At 34.9% G+C, this 20,036-nt stretch overlaps 4 protein-coding genes across 4 annotated transcripts; 3 read left to right on the top strand and 1 right to left on the bottom strand.

Moving 5' to 3' along the window:
* The first annotated feature begins 476 nt into the window (after nt 1-476).
* LOC135122274 (proliferating cell nuclear antigen-like) lies at nt 477-1,637 on the top strand. The gene is made up of 5 exons (XM_064046470.1): nt 477-504; nt 631-883; nt 964-1,051; nt 1,110-1,274; nt 1,336-1,637. The coding sequence occupies exons 2-5, from the start codon at nt 653-655 to the stop codon at nt 1,635-1,637; spliced, it is 786 nt and encodes a 261-aa protein (XP_063902540.1). The 5' UTR covers nt 477-504; nt 631-652.
* A 2,212-nt stretch (nt 1,638-3,849) lies between these two features.
* LOC135122271 (ribosomal RNA small subunit methyltransferase NEP1-like) lies at nt 3,850-4,824 on the top strand. The gene is made up of 5 exons (XM_064046466.1): nt 3,850-3,957; nt 4,039-4,180; nt 4,232-4,333; nt 4,391-4,501; nt 4,561-4,824. Exons 1-5 carry the CDS (start codon nt 3,850-3,852, stop codon nt 4,779-4,781), a joined length of 684 nt encoding a protein of 227 aa, XP_063902536.1. The 3' UTR covers nt 4,782-4,824.
* A 735-nt stretch (nt 4,825-5,559) lies between these two features.
* On the bottom strand, nt 5,560-13,964 carry LOC135122270 (uncharacterized). The gene is made up of 16 exons (XM_064046465.1): nt 13,899-13,964; nt 12,624-12,705; nt 8,361-8,446; nt 8,211-8,297; nt 8,072-8,149; nt 7,772-7,901; nt 7,472-7,575; nt 7,313-7,410; nt 7,157-7,256; nt 6,980-7,075; nt 6,851-6,928; nt 6,737-6,792; nt 6,568-6,670; nt 6,434-6,509; nt 6,203-6,369; nt 5,560-6,132 (listed from the first exon to the last, which is right to left on the bottom strand). The coding sequence occupies exons 1-16, from the start codon at nt 13,962-13,964 to the stop codon at nt 5,722-5,724; spliced, it is 1,818 nt and encodes a 605-aa protein (XP_063902535.1). The 3' UTR covers nt 5,560-5,721.
* Nucleotides 13,965-18,109: 4,145 nt separating this feature from the next.
* Nucleotides 18,110-19,508, top strand: LOC135122273 (uncharacterized). The gene is made up of 10 exons (XM_064046468.1): nt 18,110-18,174; nt 18,261-18,337; nt 18,392-18,543; nt 18,611-18,672; nt 18,727-18,779; nt 18,844-18,909; nt 18,978-19,071; nt 19,130-19,211; nt 19,270-19,346; nt 19,401-19,508. The coding sequence occupies exons 2-10, from the start codon at nt 18,297-18,299 to the stop codon at nt 19,506-19,508; spliced, it is 735 nt and encodes a 244-aa protein (XP_063902538.1). The 5' UTR covers nt 18,110-18,174; nt 18,261-18,296.
* The last annotated feature ends 528 nt before the right edge of the window (nt 19,509-20,036 follow it).

The raw sequence follows: 20,036 nt of genomic DNA, 5'->3' as shown, positions 1-20,036 counted from the left end.
TATGCTCATATTTCATACCGCTACTTAGAGTTATCAATTCTATTATCAAAATTTATAGTTTGTTTTAAATATGCTCCGGTTAATTTCTTGTAATTACAGAAAAAAACTAAACAATAAACAAAAAATATAAACAACTACAACCAGCCAAATTATTGTTTACCACCGTTAGTTTTGAAAGGAAGAAAAAGAGAAGGTGTAAAAAAAATCAATAAAGCACAGGAAAAAGATTAATGAAAATAAAAATAAAACTTTTTTTTTATTTATATGCCAGCGGATGAAGTTTGCTTATAAAGAGAAAAACAGAAACAGTTTAAAAAAAAACCAGTAGCTCAAATGGACAACCTAAAATACTCGAACCAAATTCAAAGGTCGGGATTTGGCTTATCCAACTTTATTGATAGCCCCACATGCTCTCTTTAATTTTTTTTTTGTTGCCCTTTCACCCTTTTCTGGTTTTTAGGAACACGTTTACTCTGTTCATCCCTGTTTGCTTGTTTCAGCTTTGTAATTTTAACTTTTCATTTAACTTTTACCTTCAGGTTGTTTGAATTTTTTATTAAAAAGTTTAGAATATATTTTAAGGATTAATAAATTATTAAAGTTATATTAAATTATATATTTTAACTGTAGGTGTTAGTAGAGTTTCAAAAACATGTTTGAAGCAAAAGTTGAAAAGGCCTCTTTTTTTAAAAAAATTGTTGACGCTGTTAAAGATTTAATTGAAGTGGCCAATGTAGAATGCGGAGACACCGGATTATCAATGCAAGCTATGGATAGTTCTCATGTCTCTTTAGTTTTCTTGTCTATAAGCAAGAAAGGCTTTTCTTTCTATCGTTGCGACCGAGCTCGGCAGATGGGTATTAATTTTGGATCCTTGGCAAGGGTACTTATTTCTCAGTTAGCCTGTGTGCTACGATGTTGAACTTTTTTTCAGCGCAAACGGAAATTTTATTTTTTCTAAAGATCTTAAAATGTGCCGCAAATGATGATGAGTTCACTCTCAAGCATCAAATAGATGACGCCACTGTTAGCTGTCTTCTTGAGAGTAAAGGTAAAATAATATATTTTTTTATAATAGGAGAGCTCATATATTGCTGACTTTTTGCTAGTGGCAGACAAGGTTTCCGAGTTTGCGATGAACTTACTTGAGATTGATGAAGAGCGTTTAGGCATTCCCGATAAAGAGTACGACTGTAAAGTTACTATCCCGTCTATTGAATTTCAAAGAATTTGCCGCGACTTAAGTAAATTCAGCGATACTGTCTCAGTAAAATGTAGTCTTTTCAAGCGTTTTTTACACGGTTTTTTATTTTTATTTTATTTTATTTTTCTCAGGCTCTAAAGATGGGATTAAATTTTCTGCTGCGGGTGATAACGGTACTTGCAATATTGTACTCGGCCAATCCTCTTGTGTAGATAAAAGCGAGGCGTCGGTCGTCATTGATTCGAAGAAGACTGTTGAACTTAATCTTGCGTTAAGTTTTCTTACAACATTTACGAAAGCCACACCACTTTCTACCAGCGTTGTTCTCCATCTTCACCACGATATGCCGTTGGTGGTAGAGTATGCTTTGGAAGATTGTGGCCACATTAAATACTATTTAGCCCCCAAAATCGAGGATGATGCTGAGCGTTAATGAAGGCAGAATAAAAATGGTTATTTCCTTTTTGTCGTAAAATATTGTTTCTTGCTAGGGAAGAGATATATAATAAGAGTCCTAGATTTTTTTTTTTTGGTGTTGTATTTATTTTCTTTGGTTTTGGTCGCTGGAACGCTTAGTATCAAAGACCCTTTTATTATATTACGCGTCAGAGTCACCATATAAATTGAATTCTAGTCAGGTAATTTCGTTTTGTAAAAGTTAACTTTTGCTTAAGATGGTCTTAAGTTCTTTTTTTTCCTTGGAAAGCTTTGCATTTTTAATACTTTCGATTCTGCCAAATACACTAAAAACTCGGTTATAGTAGTAAGTTTCAAGGGATCAAAAGACATAATCCTAATTACAATGTGCAATGAACTAAATTACTTTTAGATTGTAAGTAATTTCTAGACATAGAGGCGGGTTGGCAGTACGAGTAAAAACACTTAAAAAGAAAAATTTAAAAAAGTTAATGACTTTTAAAGAGCGTTGGAGAAACTGAGATGGTTTAAGGAATCATTCCAACAAATGTTGGCTTAAATAAATCGTTTCTCAAAACAACTTTTTACTCAGTTCTTTGTTGGTTTATTAACCTAAAACAAAAAGAAACTAAAAAACGTACGAGGCTTCAGAGATGAGACCAATTTACTAGATAACTATAGATGTTAGACCTTGTTACACTCCCTGCACTATATATCTAAGAAAGCCGAAATGCAAGAGGTTAAATAGTAAAGAGTTTTATAAGGGAGAAGTTATGTTTTTAAGGGCAACAATATCCTATTAGACTGTTTTTAATAGACTGCCCTGGTTACTTAACCGACCTGCAGCACTTGGCGAATATTATTAACAATATATATAACAATTAACGTGTAATAATGGGTGAAAGCGCAACACTTGAGATAAAAAAGGCAATATTCTTTTCCTTTTCCTATAACTAACCAAAAAGGCCAAAAAAGTTAACATAAAGGGCGACCAAATGTTGCGTTAGTAAAATTGCAATATTTTGTTACAAATATAGCAAATAAAATTCTTTTGTAATAAAATAATATATTCTTGTAAGTTCTAATAATACTTAAAAAGTATGCAGCGGACGCTACCAAATTCTTGTAATCTTTTAAAATTTTATTGGTATAAATATTAAGTGAAAACAACTTCATAATGCAAATAAAAAATGTTAAATCCTGTGACACTAAACGACTATATTAGGTAGGCAAAATTAATGCACTACAAACAAATATTAACAGTTTCAAAAAGTGCTTGACCAAAATTTCAAATAACAGTTCTCCAACCCTAATTATCCTATAAGATCGCCTGATTTCATATATAGTATATAAAACTAAAAAAAAGTTAAAAAACCAAAAAATTGTTGTAAAAATATGATAACAAAAAATCTCCGCCCAGTTAATTTGTAAGAGGACAAGGCACTTTCACCATGACAATTGGATTTCTAGAAAATGGCCCGCTTCGTTCGCTATAACCGTTTTATTGTCACGTGCATGTCACGTGTAGTTTTGGAAGAATGGCACTATCGCGATAGTGGCTATAAAAGCGTAGATATATATTTATGCCAAGGTAGGAATGCGCCCAGTGTCTTTGGGGGTGTATTGGAAGTATTTAAGCTAATTAACTTACGCTCCGAAACTTCGCGCTGAGTACTAGCATCGCCTTCCGAAGCAATTTTAAACGTAATATGCTTGGAAGATCTGTTGGATTCAACTATGACACTATTAAAAGTTGATGAAAACAGCTAAGTTTCATAATACACTATTACTTTGAAGGTTAGTAGCAAAGACAAAAGTCTATGGAGCAAAAACTATGAAATGAGTGGTGTTCTATTAGTACTTTGCCTCTCTGGCTATTCGTATGTCCTATAGAATGTGTGGATAATGGTACTGTTGCATTCGAGCGGCTCATGAGCCATTCGGATCGTGACGATATCAAAAAGTATTATTAGCTAGTATTAAATGTTAAATACATTCATTAGACCAACTATATATAACACGGTAATTAGGTTGTCCCCTCGCACCACAACACGTTCCATGCGGGATAGAGAAAAAAATAAAACCCCTCCTACGGGGGCGTGCTATCTCTATTTATATCCATGGCGCATGTTAGTAAATGGAAGCACGTGGCTAACCAATATACTAAGTGACAGTTAGAAAAGGTTTATGCCTATTTTATCTTCTTTCGGTTGCTCTTCTTATTGTAAATGGAGTTTCAACCGCAGACCCCTAAGCTTCCTAAGAATCAAAGAGAAAGAGATAATCAAAAGCGTTTAATAGTGGTACTAGAACGTGCCTGTCTAGAAACTGGGAAAGTGAGGATTTGTATTAAACCGTTTTTATTTAGTTTTATTTAGTTTATATATAATTAATTTGTTATTTATTCTGTTTTAAAGGTTGGGAAGGAATTTCATTTATTAAATTGTGATGATCATCAAAATATATTAAGGAAAAATGGAAAAAATATAGCTGACGCTCGACCTGATATAACCCATCAATGTTTGTTAACTTTGCTTGATAGTCCTTTGAATAAAGCTGGTAACTTTTTTAATTTTATTAGAGAGTTGTTTTATTTTAGTACGATTTTAGGTTTATTACAAGTGTATATTCACACTGAAAAAGGGGTTTTGATTGAAATTAATCCTCACACCCGCATTCCGAGAACCTTTAAGCGTTTCTCCATGCTTATGGGTTTTTATAAATTGTTTTAATAAAACTTAAACAATATTTTGATCTTACTTATAATAGTTCAATTACTACACAAGCTTAGTGTTCGTGCCTCGGGTACTCCCGAAAAACTTTTGAAAGTCATAAGAAACCCTGTCACTGACCATCTTCCCCCAGACTGTCGCAAAATCGGTGAATACAGTTATTATTAATTTTTTTTACTTTTATTTTTATATTAAATTCCTAATTAGGCACGACGTTCAAAGCTGAAAAGTGTGTTAATATTTACGAATATGTAACAACGTTACCCGTTGATAAGCCCGTTGTTTTCTATATTGGAGCATTAGCGCACGGCCAAATCGACTTAGCTGGTTTAGATGATGTCGTAAACATCTCGGACTATCCTTTATCCGCTTCTGTCGTGTGCGGAAAAGTGTGCTGCGCATTTGAAAATATATGGGGCGTGCTGTAGCGCTCTTCGGTCGCGTGGGGAGTTTCTCTATTTTGTTATTTTTACACCATCTACTAGTGAAACATTAAATTAATTTATTAGGCGGATATAATAAATACATTTTTCTGGAAAATACTTGAAAGTTGTTTATAAGAGATATGTACGTAATTTTAATTAGCCCTAAAAATTCGATGTAGCTTAAAGGTCAGAGCTCTGACGCGCCGTTCTTGGATCGCGGGGTCCGACCCCCGTCAGGGCAGGTTTTGGGGTCGCGTAGGATTTTTTGGTTAAACATTTTATTTTATAAGCGCTCTCAGAAAGAGTATGGTTTCCCTTTAAAGTTTTTGTTTCTTTAGCCGTTCTTAGATTACTTTTAAAAAAAAGCAGAGCTTGCGCCTATAAAACGTATCAGAGTTTGTGGATGCGAGTTTTTTTTAACGCAACCCTCAAAAACGGAGTATTTGCGTCGGTAGGAGTCGAACCCGCGTTCCTTGGATCTACGAGTCTCTGCTTCTGACTGCTGAGCCACGACCAATACCTGAATTACTTTGCTATGTTTTATAAACTTGTGTAGCTTTACTATTATAAGAATCGTTTATATCGTAAAAAAGTGATCTATAAGTAGAGCTCTGCGCTTTCGCATTTCACGAAAAAAGATTATAAACGAGACTATCCTTAGCAAAGATAAGATCTTAACCTTCGAAACATTTGAATTTTTACTTAAATTAAAGTAGCTATATATATAAATAAAAATTAAATTTTACATTTAAATTCATCGATGCTCGTAGGCGCTAAAAAGTTAAGTAAATAACAATAAGGCTATTCTGCTAGCAGTGAACCGCATTTTTAAAATTTTCTAATATTCAAGCTTTTCAAGAGCCGATAGATGTATCCGAAGGCGGGCGGGCCATCCCACTTTCCGATTAGTAACCAACGAAGTAGTGCAGGCCTCTAAAATCAATTAAGATGGGAGCTCGAGCTTCTCTCCGTTTTCTTCAATGGGCGATTTCGATGAATCGGACAAATCGTTAACATCAAAACATTTTTTTTCGCTGGAAACAAAAGTATGATCATTTGTTTTTGGCGAGTCTGCGAAGGGGACCCTCCGTTTCGAGGGCAAAGCCACTGGAATCTCTTCGCTTTCTAGCTCAAGTTCGGGAGCCTCCTCGTTGCTGAGCTTGCGATCAACGATGGCATTATCTACACCACTCTTATAGTTTTGATCAATCGGAATTGTTGTTGATTCACCGGCGGGCCTGTTGAGCCCAGAGGCCTTTATACAGGCCAGCTGGTCAAGTAATTTTACGTTTTTACAGTCGATATAAGGCAAAAGCGCTTCTCCAAAGATGCCAAACATTTCGTCATACGTTTCCTTTTTGAACAAAAGATTAAAAAAATGCAATAAGCAATTATTAAGCTTAAAGAACGAAGATGCACTGCACTTTAAGGGAGGCTTTCACTAGTAAATCAGGCTTGTCATCACCCAGAGTAGTAAATTCCTGCTGCTGCGAGTACCACCGTAAAAACTGACCTAGTGTTTTTAATAAAAGATCCTTCACACGAATCGCCTCCTCCAACCGAATCTTGTTTTTATAACCCAACGACAAATCTTTTAGAGGAAGCGCCAGAAAATAGCTTAATTTAGAATTGACACGTGGCAAAACAAAACCAACGCGGTTCGAGGAGTGCACTGAGTGCTCTGGCGTGCGGAAGAAGTAGAAGATGAACGACGTTCTGGCCCAAAGCTGCCTGCAGCAAAAAAAAAGTCTATTAGCGATGATCACCGGGAAAAAAAAAGGCCGCATACAAGGCAACTAATAGCGCCGTAATTAGTAGCGAGCGGTTTCTTGGGCTCAAGAAGTCCGCGAAGCAAAGTCCTCGTTACACGTGTCTGCAGCGTGGGATAGGACCTGGCGGGAAGCGAGGTCGGACGGAAGACGAGTGAAGGCTCATGTAAAGCCTGTAATAGTAATTACCTTCCGAATTTTTGGCAGATGCCGGCCACAAGATGAGCGGAGAGATCGCGAAGAGACTTGAGGTTAAAAACTTCAGTAGTTAATTAATCTTTTCCTATAAGTAAGTGAAAAAACCCAGTGATCTTCCGAAAGACTCTTCGAAAGAGATTTCTTAAGAACACAAGTTAGGAGCGCCGATAAAATCTGGTGTAGCTGCAAGGGAATTACAAAAAAAAAACTATAGCGAAAGTTGTGTAGACGCACGTAGGGCTCAAGGTATAGATGTGAATTGTCCAGCAGGCTTTGAAGAAGCTTCACAACGCAGGTGAGAATGAACAAATTCTTTGAATTTTTAGAAATCTAAAAGTAATAAGGTAAAAAAATCACTGCATCTGCAAAAACTTGACGCTAATAAAATTTTAAGAAAAAAATAATCTAAACCTGCTGAACAGCAAACTGGCAAAAGTAAGGCACAAGTTGCTGCAAACCAGGATCAGAGGATATGTTTTCGAGAGCAGCCCCTCGTGCTCGTTCGTCGCTGCTACAGGCGAAACGACGATCCATTGTATTAACAAAAAAAAAAATCTTTAAGGCTACCCGAAAATCGCCGCGGCAATTGTGTCGAAGTATACTTGAAGTTCCTTCGAGACGACATGGCGGATCATAGGCCGAACGTCTTGGAGCATGCCAGCTCCCTAAGCACCAAAAATAAAGCGGTATTAATTAAAAAAATATATAAATCTAAAAAAAACTCACGACTGCAAAGGTAGAAGCTACGCGTGTAGTTTGACTGGCAGTGCTGCTCAGCTGCGGCGGTTGCGTAATAGTTTTATTAGAAGAACTGTCGGCAAGTATCACAACTTGAATGAAGGTAATAAGTACAAAGTCAAAAGTGTGCATCGCTTAGGCATTAGTAAAACACCAAAAAGTCGCCACAAAAGCAGCACTTCTTCAAAAAAAAACAGTAATAACTAAATTCATTGCCAAGCTACATATAATTTAGTAAAGCATCTACATCACTTCACAGTTGGTTAAAAAAAAGATGTGCATTTACACCTGATGGATTCTCCGGAATCGCAGGTTGAACGCCCTCAATAGCCAGCCAGTGCGACGTATAACTAATTTCTGCAGGGCATCTGGGCAAAGGTGCGTTTATTATTTCCGTTAATTCTATTTCAGGTTCATCCTAAGGCCAAAAAAAAAAATTTAAAATTATTTTAGATAGAAGAATAATAGTTTTAAAAAGTATTTATAATATTAAAATTTGTTAAAAAATGTAAAGTTGGTAAATGAAATTTAACAAATTTTTAACCACGAGACATTCCATGCATTTAAATTATATATAGTAGCACATACCAAATAGAACAATTCCTCTTTAGTAATTTCCACTTTTTTAAAACGCAAAGAACTGCTTTCCTTATACCCATATAAAGGCTTAAAAAATTTTGTGATTCATTCTTCAATATCAGGCTTAAAAAGATAATAAAAGTAACACCTCCACATTGCGCGAGCGAAGGGCGTTATTTATGTCTTCAGTTGTAAGTTTATTTCGTTTTCCGTGACGCATAAACTTAAGGGATTCCTAAATATAGAAGTAACTTGTATCTTTACAAACTTTAAAATTTAAAGGAAATATAAGTTAAACCTGTATAATTTCTCTCAATCGGTACTCTACGTCTGGGGCTAGTGCCGACGAAACCTCATCGGATATATTACTAATTCCAATACTTTCTGCGACACATACAACAGATTTCTTTGGGTAAACGCTCATTATTGTTTTTTTAGTTTTACAAATGTAAAATTTTAATAAAATTAAAAGAATATGCCATAACTAAACTAAATTTCAGTTCCTTTAAACATAAAATATAAAAGTTAACAATATAGATCAAAATTTAATAGTGAAAGCTGTATATGTAACAAGATCCATTAAGATATAAATTTTATCTCCTTCCAGATAAATGTTTATTTAGCAGTCGACTAAGTGCTTTTAGGTAGAACTAAAGTTTCTACGGTATGAGAAAGGTCTCAAGGCCAACGCAAAGCTTGACGGGCTTTACCTCTCAATTATTCCTCAGCCGTCACTCCTTCGTAACATCTCTCACATGCTTTAGCGGTCAACAAACATTTTCAAAACTAACAGACTTTTTTTTTTGTAACTCCGTTATGTCTTGAAAATAAATTTACTTTAGTGAGTGGCAAAACTTGGTTTATATTTAATCCTTGTTAGTAGCTATTAAAGAGAAAAGTACTATTATAATTTATACTTGGCCTCGTAGCTACCATATTACAATGGTTGCCGTTCGAAACTTTTAATAAATATAATTTATTTATTTAGTGATAACTATAACTAGTCTTGTTATCACTACATAATATTAAGAATTTTTAGGCAATGTCTAAGAAGAATTTATTTTAACTATATTATAAATTAAATAGTATAAATTATCAGATATTTTCCAGCGCGATAGACTAAAAAGTTTACGGGCCCTTCTTTAAATTTATAAATTTTAACACTTTACAGTTTATTAGCAGCATTTATATATTTTTAAAACCAGCTTTATTTCGGGAGGATTAATGTCTCCTTTAGTTTACGTAAAAGATGGCCAAGTGTCAAAGAGTAATGTTACTTTGCAATACTGTTAAAAGTCACATCTTAGTTTTTTAAAAGTGAAAAAAAAAGTTTACTACATATCTCGGGGTGGCAACCGTAGACGCGACTAAGTTAACGATAGAAACGGCCACCAAAGAAATCCTTCAGGTTAAATTTTTTTCGAAGAGGTTGTTACAGTTATTATCGTTTTTTTAATAAGAAATATAGGAAAGAAGGTTAGTATTTCTATTTTTATTATTTTATGCTTCTTTCAAACTAAGGAAAATTATGTTTAAAAAGCTTACTTAATCCTTTACAGCTCTTCATGTCTATTTTTGACCGGGCTATAACAATTATTCCTTCGAACTTTTGTTATACTATTTCATTCCATATAATTTGTTACTGTTTTATATTGTGATTTATAAAAATCTTCTAACCAGCAGAAGGTTTTGTTTTTTGTATACTGGGATTTATAAAACTCAAGCAGCTAATTTTTGGGGAACTGGTGGACTTGCATTTGCGGTACCACTGACACAATTTCGTTGACATTATATAAGGCCATTCTACTATTTCGTCAGATACTAAAATCAGGACAAAAATAACTAATACTATATAGGTTTTAGTTAATGAAAGTACTCCATAAATGTTCTTCAATATTAATTTTGCTGTTTATGTTTTCAGTGAACTTAAACTACCACTTTATTAAATTTTTTCCCAGCCTGTAGCTTGCCAGCTATATATTTCTTGGCTTTTCCTGTATTTGGTTTTATACCGTTTTACATCTTTTTTACGAAAAACTACTTTTTAAGTATTCATTAACAAATTTATCTACAATAAACACATACGACTTTATTATGCTGTTATTAATTTTTTCTAGTCCGCGTTTTTACACTTCACTGCGGCTTAATGTTTACTACTTTTTCAACCTAATAATAGTTATATGACTTCTGCTTTATCAGCCTCCTTTTTTAGTTATTATGTTGTGATTTTTTTTAAAATAATTTTCTAAACCTTTCTTTCTACTTTTTAAGTACGCAAACCTTTTTTTCTTTTTTGAACTTGCTTCTCAGTATAGGAAACATTTTATTAAATACATAAGTCCCTCATATGTATTAGTGTACTCAAACTTCTAAATTTCTAAGAACCAGGGAGACCTTTAGGATATACTTGATTTTTCGGAAAGTTAAAATTTATACTTTTGTCTTTTTCCTTTTATAGATTTAACAAATAAAGCCCTTAAATTATTAACTCTAATTATTTATTCGCTCGCAAATAAGTACATTTGACTTACTTATTTGTCTCGCAGTCACCGAGTAAAACTTATTCCTCCTTTATGTTTGTTGGTACCCACTTACGCAAAGTAAAAGACAAGGTCATTATAATATAGTGTGAGAATTCTGATTCCAGTAAAATACTTATGCATAAGTTTATTCTACCCAAGAAGAAAGACTAGTTATAGTTTTATTATAAAGACCGAAAAATTGCCAGGAAAAGTCGTATCTGTTAAAGAAAAATTAGCATTTCGAGTGTATTTTTCTTATTTACCGGATAAACCCGCCTCATTGTGGGGCGTTATGTATTAAATTTATGGTATATCTCGACATTTACAGAATTTAAAGCTGTAATAGAAAGGAAGTTAAGATTTTCTAAGCGTATATTTTGCTTACGTCCTAAGAAGCATTGAAGGTTTAATAAGTGAACGTATAAGGAGCTACTAGAATTGCTGAATGCTCGAGGGGCCCCCAAGTCAAGTGTGGTCAAGCTTATAAGAAGGATAACAATTAGAACAAAAGTTTATGTTATAAAAATATACGTATCTTAAAACAAATTATTTACTTTACAAACAAATTGTAAGTAGCAAATTTATACTTATTTACAGTAGTGCTAAGGTGTTTTTATTAACAAAGTTATGCTTGGCAAAGCCCGACTATAAATTATTTATATTTTTAATTAAGTAACCGCTTCAAGTATTTTAGTATTGGTCACAAAAGGTTTAACGTTAAAGCTAGGTCTATTATATGTGATCTCGTAAATTTTGTGTATAGTTGCTAGCGTAGAAGGTTTTCGGGAACGCTACAAAGATGCTTTAAAGATGACTGTTCGACAAATTTTATAATATTTTAAGCTTAAAGTATTTCTTTAAATTCTCGGTAACCAAAAAGTTTTTTAAACTAATAAATAGCTAATAAGTAGATCTTTTTAAGGCCAACGTAAACAGGCCTTAGAAATTAAAGTTACAAAGCCCTCGATAAAAATTATATGTAATTATTAAAAGACTACATCATAAACTCTCTTAATATTTATAAGAACGACACTATTTAAATAATTTTATGAAATAGCTATAAAATTCCCAGTAGTATTAATTACAGAAGAGGTGTACTAGGCCCGAAAACTTTGTTATTTTTTATAAAGTTAATCCAGTTCCAATACATATATCATAAGCAAGTAATAAATAGTGGTAAAACATGTTATGATATCTAGAAAAGCAGGCGACAAGTACTAAGTAAATTAATAATCACGAATAAAGTTTTAAAAAAGGTGATTCTACTGTTAACGACTAATATAACTTTAAAAACAAATTACTCTTTAATCAGTATAAACGTCTTTTTAGTAGGGTGTGATTAAAAATAAGCTCTAAAGTAAAGTTTTTTTTTAATTTTTTTCTTTTTGTAAAAGGTAAAAAACTTGGTAGACTACTCATAGTCCCTTAAAGTTTGCAAAAATAGTTAGCTTCTCAAGCTTAACAACGCTATGTAAAAAGAAAAGAAATTCTCCAAGTGGGCTTAAAGAGTATTAATTATATGAAACCTTCAAAACGTCGAAAAATAAACAGTTACATTTTGGTCAAAAAGTTTGTTTAAAAGGTCTAAGAAAAATGTAAGCGAGTGTACGCACTGGAAGGTTAATAATGCGCAAAGGGTCTTTAAAGAAACGAATATAGTAACATGTTTAAAAACACTCAATTTGCACAATGTTAAATATACGCTTGATGGCCTACTCACGTAGCAGCTAACAAAGATTCAAAAAAAAGTCAAAAGAGTTGCTTTAGTGGGAACTATTAAGGGGAGGAAGTATTTAGGAGTTAAGAGACGATGTTATACACATATGAAAATTAGGTTTTTACTATATTTACGTTATAAATTAGAGATTTTATTTGTAATATTGCATGATAGCTTCCACGTAACGATGCAACTTCAACGGTGTACCTTAAAAGTTGCTAGTACCTTTTAAAAAAGCTTTAAGTTAAATTACTTTATCATTCTGGGAATTGCATGTTAAAGGTATGCTTTGGTTCGCCATGTATCGAAAGTAGGGACTTACCGGCACCAGCCAAGGAAGCTCTAACCGAGAAATACGAAAGGCTCCTAAGCTGGCTAAAGATAAAGTCAAATGCTAGACCCGACTAGTGACGTTTATTTATAGATAGTTTAAGATTTAAGCAAGACTCGATATTATAGAGTGACATAATCCTAGAAAAAATAAAGTATGACTCCCAATAATGACTGCTAAGCTTACATTACTGTTAGTATTCGGAAGATACTAAGTTCGCTGCAAAGCTGAACCACGAAAAGCTTTCGGCCTTGTTGGCAGTAGGGGTTCGAAAAATGAATTACTTATCTAGTCTCTACCTAATTACGTATTAAAATAAATGACGTTTTTTTGTAATACCAAGTAAAAAGCTTCGTTTTAGGTGCACAATAACTAGCCTTGCACTTAACACAGTAGGACCCTAGCTTTCGAACCTCGGAGGTGCGTGTCCTGATTGGCCTCAATTACACCTCTAAACTTTGGCACGGGTCTAACCTTTTAAATAATTCTTAATTTATAATTCATTGTTTTGATATTGATATCCTTATATTTTGCTCGTTTTGTAAGTCTCGGTAAGCGACAAAGTTAATGTGGATAATTAAAGTATATCTTATAAAAATTTTAGAGGGCGTCCCACCTTTTTCTATAAAGTCACTGTTAGGTGACCTGCTGTTTGGTACTGAGTATAGGATAGTTTATATATATACTACTTCAGGTTATTTATATTAATAATTGCATACTATTTATTAGTCAATCCCCTTCATTTAGTTTTTCCAAATTAACGAAAGTATCTGTGTCTTGTTTTCTCAGCAGTGTTATGCTAAACAAAAAATATTGTAGCTTTTGTTAAAATATATAGTCATTTTCCAATATGCGGTCCCTTTTAAAAAACTTTTATTGTTCACCCTAAAAAGTATATGAGTAATTTTAATCATTTATATAAGGAGCTTATACAAAATAAAAAACTTAATGCATTTAAAGTTATGTAAAAAAAGATTATATGTAACAGATCTCAAAACAGAATTAAATATATCCTATATACATCTTAAACTTTATAAATCTAGGGCCCATTAGTGGTAGTCTTTTAAAAAAAAACGCCTTTATGCAAACAATACCAAAGAGGTAAACATAAGTCTCTGTATTTCTATTGCAAATACATATCTTTTGTTTAAGAATATTTAAAACCTTAAAACGCTTGTATATAAATCTTTACAATAGGGTATTTGAATTAAGCCTTTCATATTAACCGTGTAGACAACCCATTTTTATCCTTTCCACAATCCATACCGTAAATAGCAGCAAAACAGATTTCTTAGCTTTAATATTATTAACTTCTATCCCCGAGATATCCATCGTTTTTAGGGTATACGTGATTGTTATTTCTTGACTTTTAATCAAAAGCCCCAAATAACATTTACCTTTTAAACCCCTTAAAAGCCATAAAGCTTTACACCAAAAAAAAAAAAATCTTCTGTAACTAACATTTGGCAACAAAACAAAAGTTTTCCACTTATCTCTATTATACCTAAAACTTAAAAGATACTACCTTTTATAAAAAGCCGCGGGTCATTTAGTATTAACAGAGACGAAGAGGTTCTAGTTCTATACTAGATCAAATTTAAAGTAGTAACTCTAGAAATTTCGAGTTATCATTGTTTATAAACGTTTTGAAAAAGACAACCCAATTTTAAGTCTTGTAAATGGTTTAAAACCTTTATACTAACTTTTAACAGAGACTTCTCTCGATTAAAGTTCTCTAAAAGTTGTTTACTTTCACGATAATTTACCTTTTAATTTTATATAGATGTATACATGTATAGCACGGATATAAAGTAAGAGACTAAGCAAAAAATACAGACACAACTATGAATGCTACTGCATTTTTTTATTTAATGACTTTTACAGATGCTTGTTAAGTCGAGCGCAGACTGCTTAGCCTAGCTTTGGGCATGTATGAGTACCCTTACATCTTTTAAAGGAAGACCATTATGAGTATAAACTTTAAAATGTAATGTTAGCCAGTCAACTATTATTCACTAACCGTTATATTCTTAAACAATCTTGTAATTTCACAGTAAAATAAAGTATCACATTAATGAAGGACAAAGCCAATATTAATGAAAATATATTATATTTTTTGTTTAAAATATAGAGTAAAAATTACCTACAATAATTTAATACATGGTAACATCCGCTTCTTTTCCTAAAACCACGCTATTTTAACCATAAACAAAAATTTTGTATATATAAGGACAAATAGAGTTACAACTGCAGAACAATTGGTGACCTTAAAAGAAACGGTAGTTCGGGAAAACGATGGAAACAAGCAGAGTGACACACCATAGTCCAAGTCTCGCGGCCGTCTTATTTAAATTCTAGACCAAGTTGGTCTTTACAAAGCTATACGGAGCTTGTGAGGAAAGTTTAACAGTACTCGATAGTAACAGTAAAATCGACAGGAGAGGGAATATTTGATAATGAAAGGGCACAAGTTATAAACATTTAGATGTAACCAAGTATATTTTAAAAAAAATTAAGAAAAAGAAAAGCATAAATTATTCGATGACGAACGGAATTAACAGCAACAGACCTTTCCCTACTTGACGGTTAAGGACAACCGTCAGTTTAAAAAATAGAGCACGCAGATTTATAGTCATCTTTCCTAGTGTATCACATTTTATAAATGGTAAAATACACCGAATATTGGAAATAGTTTAGTCTTTTAGTAGAATGCTAGTAGAGTATGATATTTTGGCCATCAGAAAAGGTGACAGAATATGCTATATTACACGAGTATATATATTGCGTAAAGTTGACGTAGGAAGAGTACAAATCCTCTTGGAAGCTAGTTTCGCCCCCCATTTTGGACGCTATCTTTGGGGTGCCCTTCTGCTGTTGTGTGAGGAGATTTTAATTGCAAGCGCCCCACATAGAGCAGTCGACCCTTATGGCCTATGCTGATGAGCACGGTGTGTGCGTGCTAGGTCCCCAGCAATCAACACACTCGGACTACAGGCACAATGGAGGTACTGGATATTGCCATACTTAAAGATATACCTCTCTCTACGGCTATTGAAGTGCTCCACGAGCTGTCCTTTGATCACCATCCAGTTATTCTCGATTAGGGGGTGAGAAGGACACACCAAAGGTCATTACCCGTATTTTTACCGACTGGGACAAATATACTGATGTATTAGAAACCACGCTGCCGCCGTCTCCGTCATTACCGTCCGCGCCCGCCCTGCTGGATGATGCTGTTGTCCTTTTTGAAACCGCACTGAACAAGGCTTACATTACTGCCACGACAACTCTTGAAGCAAAGTAAGCCCCACTCGCCTGCCTGACGTACTATAGGTTCTTATCTGCCAACGTCGGCCTCTTATTCGAGTAACCATGTGGTCGCAGAGCGCCGAATACAAACTTGCGCTTGATCGTCTTCACATGGGCATTAGAAAAAAGCTAATGGCCCATTTCAACAATAAATGGGAGAGCAAAAGGCATCGTATATTAGAATCGGGCAAGAGTAGCCTCGCTCCTCCTTTTGGAAATTTGTTGAAAGGATCAAAAATTGGGGCTTGGACCACTACTGCCCCTTCGTGAAGGAAATGTAGTGGCCGAGAGTTATGGAGATAAAGCTAAGCTTTTCACCAATGTTCTTGCTATTCAAAACGTGCCAGCTGCTTACTATACTGCTAATGGTGATGCGTTCCCTTACTTGAGCTTACAACCCAACCTTAACAACGAAACACTTAATCTGGTTAATGTTGACGAGGTGCAAACAATTGTCGAAGCGCTACCTAAACGAAAAGCGCCTGACCCCGATGGCGTCATTAATGTTACGAAGAAGAAAATGCCATCAATAGGGATGCATTATCTTTACCTATTTATAAAATCTGTGATGCTCCTTAATCCTTTCCGATTCTCGATCGTATGCTATCAAAAACACCTAAACCGGAATCAGCATCTAGCAAGTAGCGATCCATTAGCCTATTGTCATCGGCCGGCAAAGAGGGTGAGGCCGTTTTACTGCGCTGTCTTAAAGAGGTCGTTGACGCTCGGATAGCTTTACCGGTGTTTCAGTTTTATCTCGGCAAGGGCACTCAACGCCCCAGTAGCACCTCCGCTTAACTGAATGGCGACTCGCGCTTTTAGCCCTAAGAAGGTATCAGGCGCTGTCTTCCTTGACGTTTAAAAGGCATTTGATTAAGTTTGGCATGAGGTCTGCTGTACAAACTGCGCTCGTTATCCATCCTTCATGGGCTTTAAGGTGCTGGAATCATATCTGAATGGTTGCTTCTTCAGCGTGCGCGTGGGAGATATCCGGTCACCGCTTCGATCTCTGATAGTAGGGGGCCCTTAGGGATCACTTCTCTCCCCCCTTTTTTGGCAATATACATGAGCGACATACCCTTGCCGTCCGACCCACACACACGAATCTCCTTCTACGGTGATGCTACGACCGTATATTCCTCTTCGAAGCCTCCCGCCTTGGTATGCGTCTACAGCGTTATCTTGACGGCCTTGCTGTCGGGTGCCATGATTGGAAGGTTACTATAAATGCGATGAAGAGCAAAGCTTTATATCGCTCTCCAAGAAACGCGTCCCTTTGTTGGTGCCCCTAACCTCTGATGACGTGAAGATTTGATGATGTCCTCCAGCGAAATACTTGGGGATCATCATCGGCCTCTCGTATATTATGTAGTGGCGAAGGTCAAGGTAGCAACCAAGACACTTTATCATTACTTTGCGACAAGAGTAAGCTTTCTCTGCGAAACAAACGGCAATTGTATTTGTCTTACATCCAGTCCATAATAACATACGTATCTGCTGCCTGGGCCTGCAACTCCACTGCGAGAGCGTCGGCACTTCAAGTGCGACAGAACCAATTGCTGTGTATTCTGACAAAGGGGGCGCCGTGTTTTGTGCGGAATGATGCCCTTCACCGGGGCTTTCAGCTGGATCCTATAGACATTGTCTTCCAACGCCGTGCCGTGGGTCCTTTAAGACAGGTTCACCAGGCACACTAATCGCCTGCTGGTGAGCGAACTTAATTACGAGCCGTGGGACGGGGCACCTCATCGCCGCCCACTTGACGCGCTTAAGCCTAGTTTTGTTAATTTAAAAAAAAATAGTGACACTCTTAATGCTCATTGTATTATCTGCGATCACTCCTGATTGAGAGTTCGAGTAATGGAAGGTTTTAACTCGATCAAGCACTAGGAACAGTTTTGATGAAGTATATGAAGAGTAAAAAAATTATTTTTAATTTTGTTTGGCTTCCAACAAGGTGAAATGTACAACATTTTATTCAGGATCACTAGCTTATTTTTTAACATATAAATAGTATATATAAAACTTAAAAAAAAAATTCAAAGTATTTTAGACGTAGCGATACCACAAAATTAAGACTGACTTTTCCACGGCGGTAGAAGTGAAGGAAAGTTAACAGAAACCTCACCGAATTCTTCATTTCCCTGAACTGGCGAGGAGGGGGGGGGGAAACTAAGATGGATAACAGCAGAGGTTGATAGTAAAAGTAGAGGCCTACCTGATAATGTTGATGGTACGTGTGCGATACGGATAATTAAGTCTAGATAACCTTCAACTGATAATTTAGTACGATTAACAATGTCTTGACTTTTTGCTTAGGTTTCTATCACTTTTTCTTTTTAAACTTGCTCTAACATGGACAGCGCAACCATTAAAGACTCTTCTACTTTGAAGAGGTTGTCTGCTAAATATTAAAAAATCTTAAAAAAAAATTACTTTACAAGCTATAGGAATACTCGAAGTTATGCTGGAAAATCTCTTTGTTGTAAGTTGTTTAAGAAATTATGTCCCGATGATAAATTTGGAGAAGGTGAGCACTATAAACAAGTAAATGAATGGAGTCAACGCTGGCAGAGACCTTTATTTTCTGTAGACACAGCAGGTTTTAACTTATTGATAAAATAGGAACAACCTCTTAGAATTTCGTTCAATTTAATTTTTTTTTATAGGACGCATTGTAGAAACTCGAGCTCAAAGAAGAGAAGTGACCCTTACTCTCCCAAAAAAAAAAGTAGAACTTTCTAGTCATCAGTCTTTTTTTACTGGGCCTTCTTATGTTATAAAGAAATTTTCCTCCGCAGAGCTTAGTAGCGAAAGTAGCTTGTCGAGCCCCGAAAAGTTCCTTTTTTTTTAACATTTTATCGTTTGCTACCTAATAAAAGTTCTAACTGTTTTTTAATAGAGAAGAAGTAATAAAAAGGATGAGCGCCACTCACGCTGAAGACTCCTTTTTAGAATCATTTCTCGAGTTATTTACTTCCACTATCTTGTTAATTTTTCACTATTATAAAATTAAGCGCTTTTTATAAAAAAAAGCAACCCCGTTGTTAATCCTGCATCCGCGTCGCTTTCCAGGCTTCCACTAACACCGTCGAAGTCCAAACGAATTAAGTGGAGCAGAGAGGAAGTGGTTACCCTGCTGTACTATTTAGCCTCACAAGGTTGATGTTCTCCTATTTTCCTTCTAGCAAGGGCTTATAAGTGGCATTAAAATCTACGGAATTGGCCGATGGGCAGCCATCGAAAATTACATTAAGGGCATAATTAAAGGTTGGAATTTGATTTATAATTTTATTATAACACGCTCTTTGACGGCCTCGTCGAGAAGGATTTACTCGATCTCAAACTAACATTAAAGACAAATGGCGAGGATTGTGTGCTAAAAAAGATCCCATATGCTTAGAGGTAGGAGATCCCTCACTGTCACGTGCACATCGCAAGATTATTTTTATATGGTAGGTTTTTAAATTTTTCAAAGAAAGAGAGAATGAAAAGAGAATGGAGGAAGAAGAGCGTTTGCTACGAGTAAGCCGACAAAGAAACCAAACAGCTCATATTGTTCAGTAATAAAAAGGAGAAGATTTAATAAAAAAGATTGAATTTTTATTCCACAAAGTAAACGCTATATTTAAATTTAAACTAACCAATTGGCAGCTTTGCGTACAGCTAAAATTTTGATATAACCGATCGACTCGTTAAGCACCTTGTAAAAATTAACCGCGTCAAATATTTTTCACAAAATTCCAATAACAAAGTTAGACTTGACTCTCAGCCCAGCCTAAAGCAAAGCCTATAGTTCTCAGCCAAAAAAAAAAAATTAAAAAAAATTAAAAACTTAAAATATTATTAACTTGCTATAAAGTAATTCAAACGTCATCATCACTTTCACTGTCAAAATGAATTTTGTATTTCTGATTAGGATTTACAAAGTAGCTATCGTCGGGCGAAAAACAGTCCTTTCCTTCAGAATCTTCCTCATTTATATTTTTATCAGGATAATATAGTTTATCAGAGCATGTATTCAAAGTGGTAGCCCCACAAAATTCTTCAGGCCTATTATTATAATAAATACTTTCTCCCCAGAAAACTTAAAAT

This window comes from Zophobas morio, unplaced genomic scaffold (assembly GCF_036711695.1).
Source record: "Zophobas morio isolate AGI-343-1 ecotype UQ-CSIRO unplaced genomic scaffold, CSIRO_AGI_Zmor_V1 ptg001056l, whole genome shotgun sequence".
Taxonomy (NCBI): Eukaryota; Metazoa; Arthropoda; class Insecta; order Coleoptera; family Tenebrionidae; genus Zophobas; species Zophobas morio.
This window is presented reverse-complemented; position numbering and strand designations above follow the sequence as displayed.